The 4,182-nt window shown below is 33.3% G+C and overlaps 1 protein-coding gene across 1 annotated transcript; it reads left to right on the forward strand.

The window, feature by feature from the left end:
- Positions 1-332: 332 nt before the first annotated feature.
- Positions 333-3,339, forward strand: LOC108206411 (uncharacterized). The gene is made up of 7 exons (XM_017376711.2): positions 333-745; positions 1,578-1,637; positions 1,778-1,860; positions 2,279-2,343; positions 2,412-2,445; positions 2,728-2,798; positions 3,002-3,339. The coding sequence occupies exons 1-7, from the start codon at positions 445-447 to the stop codon at positions 3,090-3,092; spliced, it is 705 nt and encodes a 234-aa protein (XP_017232200.1). The 5' UTR covers positions 333-444; the 3' UTR covers positions 3,093-3,339.
- The last annotated feature ends 843 nt before the right edge of the window (positions 3,340-4,182 follow it).

Genomic DNA, 4,182 nt, shown 5'->3' on the forward strand with positions numbered 1-4,182 from the left:
AGTTAAAAAAATCAACTTAGTAATATATAAAACATATAAAATATTTTATGAAAATCATGCACATACTACACTGACATTAGTCTAAACAAAATATAAAAGAAATCCATTAAATGGATATAAATTATAATTAAGATATTCATTTTTCCTTACGTTTGATTAAATACTACATAAATTATTTATTATATAAAAAAATTCCCTTTATATTTGTAGTGACCTTGCGTTAATTTTAAAGTTTCAAAAAAAAAAAAAAAAGTTCCGGCTCAAAAATTCATATCAAAGTCATTTTTATTTTTTCAGGAAATATTACTAGTAGTCTAGTACTAGTATTGTTGACAAACGCCACGTGGCACATTATCAACCCCTTTCCTCGTGAGACACAGAGATCGTATGTAAAACTTGCCCCAAATTTGAAAAACTAGGGTTCCGACATAACTCAAAACAGAAATGGCGGCAATTAGAGCAACAAGCAGCATAATCATGAGAGATGTCTTCTCATATTCATCTCAATCTTCCTTAAAGTCTCTGCCCATGTTCCGTACAATGATGTTCCCCGAATTTAGTATTGCCCTCTGCCGTGTGCCACGTGTCAGGACTATCAGTCACACACCAGTTATTCGGTGCGCCGCCGGAGAAGATGGCCGGAAAAAGACGTCGTCGAGACTGTCTCAGGTTCAGCAAATCTTGCACGAAGCCCAAGAGAGAGCTAAGTCTGCTGGCAATGACCCTATCCCTAAAATCACTCTTGGTACTACTTTTCTTTCTTCTTTATATGTGCGTGTGTTCTATTCTTCACTGTACTATTTAATTGAACCATCGAAAGCTGTGTAATTTTTTTTTTGCTGAGCAAGCTGTGTAATTTTGGTTGCAGAGAAATGACAAAGATTGCATCTTTATTAATGCAAGCTTGAAATGTTTGAATTCTCCTTTTTGAAAATGGGGTAGTATATATTACTATATCTTATTGTCTTTGATTGTAAGTTATCTGATTGATGTTATTGCGCTGCGATCCAGGCGTGTTTGTGATTTAATGCTGACTTTTGGTTGTTGAACTTAGCATGTGAATATAGTTTGAAGATGCTTCTTCATTTTAACTTTTGAATCATTTGTACTCGATTAGCCTGGTTTGGGTAATGATACTATTAGAAATCGTGTTATCTTAGCTCTTCATAAAGACGGTTGAGCATTTGAGACTCCTGCTAGTGGGAAGTGACAAAAGTATGGTAATGTCATCCGTGCTGCTATAGCAAGAGGCCAAGAGCGGTAAACAAGTAGCAAGTCTGTACTTTCTTGTGTATAGAACTAGAGGTAGTAATTATTTGACTAAAAATATGCATTGATTAATTTCAATTTGATTTGTAGAAACATTAAAGTTGTCTGTCCCTTGAACTATATGCGCATAATGTGTAATTCTTGTGTTCAACATATGGCTACAATATTCTTCGAGTCGTGGACAGTGCTTAGATTTTGAAATTTGTTGTCATCAATTGATCATGTGCATTATAGTGTTTTGTGACTTGCTCATGATTTTTGAGTTCTGCATACTTCTGATAAGTGCAAGTACTGTGTTATACACCTAGATCATGTCACCGTGAGCTTTGCCAGAAGTGGCGGCCCTGGAGGTCAAAATGTCAATAAAGGTCTGTAAAAACCTGTCTTCCAAATGCATTTTAAGCAGTTTTACTTCTATACATTCAGTGGCTTTTTAACATTTTTGATTTCATCCCTCCCTTTCTTTTCTTAGCTGTGCATTGTTTATCGCTTTATGTATGTTTTACAGTGAACACCAAGGTGGACATGCGGTTTAATGTCAAAGATGCACATTGGTTAAGTGACAGAGTGAAGGAGCGGATTATGCAAGTGGTTAGTTTTGGTCATTCCTATATACTTTTCTCGTAAAGAATCTTTTTATGTTAGTTTATTATTAGAATGTGATACTGGACTCTGAGATTGCAATGAAATTTGGGCACCTTTTTAAAATTATTTAGCATGCTCTAGAAGGTTTGTGGTTTCTCTATTCTCTATATTGACACACAGTTATCTAATTCTTGTATTTTACCTGTATTTCCATGTCCTAAGTTTTTATTCTTATAGTCCTTACAATGTGTAATCGTCATGGATTTTTCTACTTCTCATGTTAGATAATGCTCTTATCCAAATGTATGCACTTCTTTTTGAATCAGGTGTTCATGCAATGAAAGGATTATCATTTCTATTATTTAGTGATGCTATTATGTAAATCTCAATATCATTATGCATGTTTTGGTGATGTCGTCAACAGGAAAAGAATCGGATCAATAAAGACGGAGAAATTGTAATTTCTTCAACAAAGACTAGAACACAGAAGTAAGTCTGTGCATGCGGTAATTCTTTTCATGTATGAGATGATACTAGTGACATGGTTTTTTTGTCAGGGGTAATATTGAAGATGCGCTGGGGAAACTTCAGGTACTATAAATGACATTTAAGGTGTTGAGAGATTCATGCATACCTGCTTTATAAATTGATTTCTAAGAGTGCAAAACTATGTGACTATCATTCATAATGGTAAAACCATAAAAGGTATAGTGATAACCCTATTTATGGATTTCACTTTTTAGCTGAAAGAAACTGCATCATGTCCACTGTTTAAGTTGTTGAAGATGTGCTGCATTTGTTCTGTACAATAGTTTTAGATGTGCATATATTTTGCATTATTTCTTTTAACTGTATTACAAAATGAAATATCAGGCAATTATAGATGCTGCTTCTTATGTCCCACCACCACCTTCTGAAGAGCAGATAAAGAAAATAGCCAAAATGTAAGAAAATGTTGTCATATCAACTATATATTTTGTTGATGTTAGCTTTATTTATATTGCCTATAATGCTACCGCTCGACAGTGAATCTTGATTTCAGCTTACCTTTTGATTTTGTTCTATCTATTCTCAGCTTTGTCTTATATGATTATAATGGTATGGAATCCACAATTACTATATAATTTTTTCTTATCATTGTTTATAGAGCTGCCATTGGGGATAAGAAAAGGCTGCAGAGCAAGAAGATTCTTTCCGATAAGAAAGCTTTTCGAAGGAGTCGAGACAGTTATGACTAAGCTCTTTCTATCTGTAAACTTTTTTGTGCTGCAATTTTCTATGAAAAAGGTCAATGAATATTTAAGATCAGACCACCAACTAGCAACTTGAATTTCTTAAAAATTAGCTGAAATTCTCAGGGGATGTATACCAAAGTTTTTGATACATTAGAAGGGCCCAAATTATGCTAGACATCAAGACTACGAAAATGTTGTATATAAAATGCAGTTATGCTAACACTTATAATGAAAATGACTTTCTGCTTTATCCTTGCACGCCTTCATGGTTTTAATTGTTAAATTTATTTAATTGCGTGATAACGACGCTTTTATAGTTTTAATTGTTAAATTCATGTAATTGCGTGATAACGAGTATATAGATATCTCTTAGTTCGCACACTCGAACCCCATGGTTCTTATATTCTTTTTCTTTTCCTCTGTGCAAGATATATCATATGATATGTAAATTGTAATACAGAAGATGCTTTGAATGTGATATTTTTACAAAATTTTTGTCTTATTCAGTATCTAAGTCATGATTAGCAATATTGGCTACAGGCCACAGCTAATAAATCTAGTTAATAGCATACTCCACTGCATAAAAATATAAATAATAGAACAAACGTGGACATGATAAGAACACAGCCTTATTATATCAGGACAGGTTCTTATAATAAGAATGTATAATACAGTATACTAGTAGTTTCAGAGGTGATAAGAATTGACCTTTTATCAGAATGTGACAACTAGGACATATTTTATACATGTAGCAGATCAAGTTGAACTAGGATATAGTAGATGCTTATCTTGGCAATTGAGTAATTGACATAACGGAATTGAACTGCAAGATATGTACTGTAGTATTCCCTTCAAAGTTTTGACCAACTGATGGTGATATATACCGTAGTATATTGTAAGCATTGTATGCAATAATTAATGAATCTTTTGTAACATACATTTGGAAGTAGATTCTAATCAAATGTTGCATATGTTTGATCTTATTTTGTGCCCCTTCAATATTTTTAGTTCTTTTTCTCTTTTATAAGAAAAAGATTATGTTCCCAGTATTCAATTTTTGAGTATGTGGTTCGTTAGCATAAGTGGCTTGGTG

This window comes from Daucus carota, chromosome 2 (genome assembly GCF_001625215.2).
Source record: "Daucus carota subsp. sativus chromosome 2, DH1 v3.0, whole genome shotgun sequence".
In the NCBI taxonomy this organism is placed as follows: Eukaryota; Viridiplantae; Streptophyta; class Magnoliopsida; order Apiales; family Apiaceae; genus Daucus; species Daucus carota.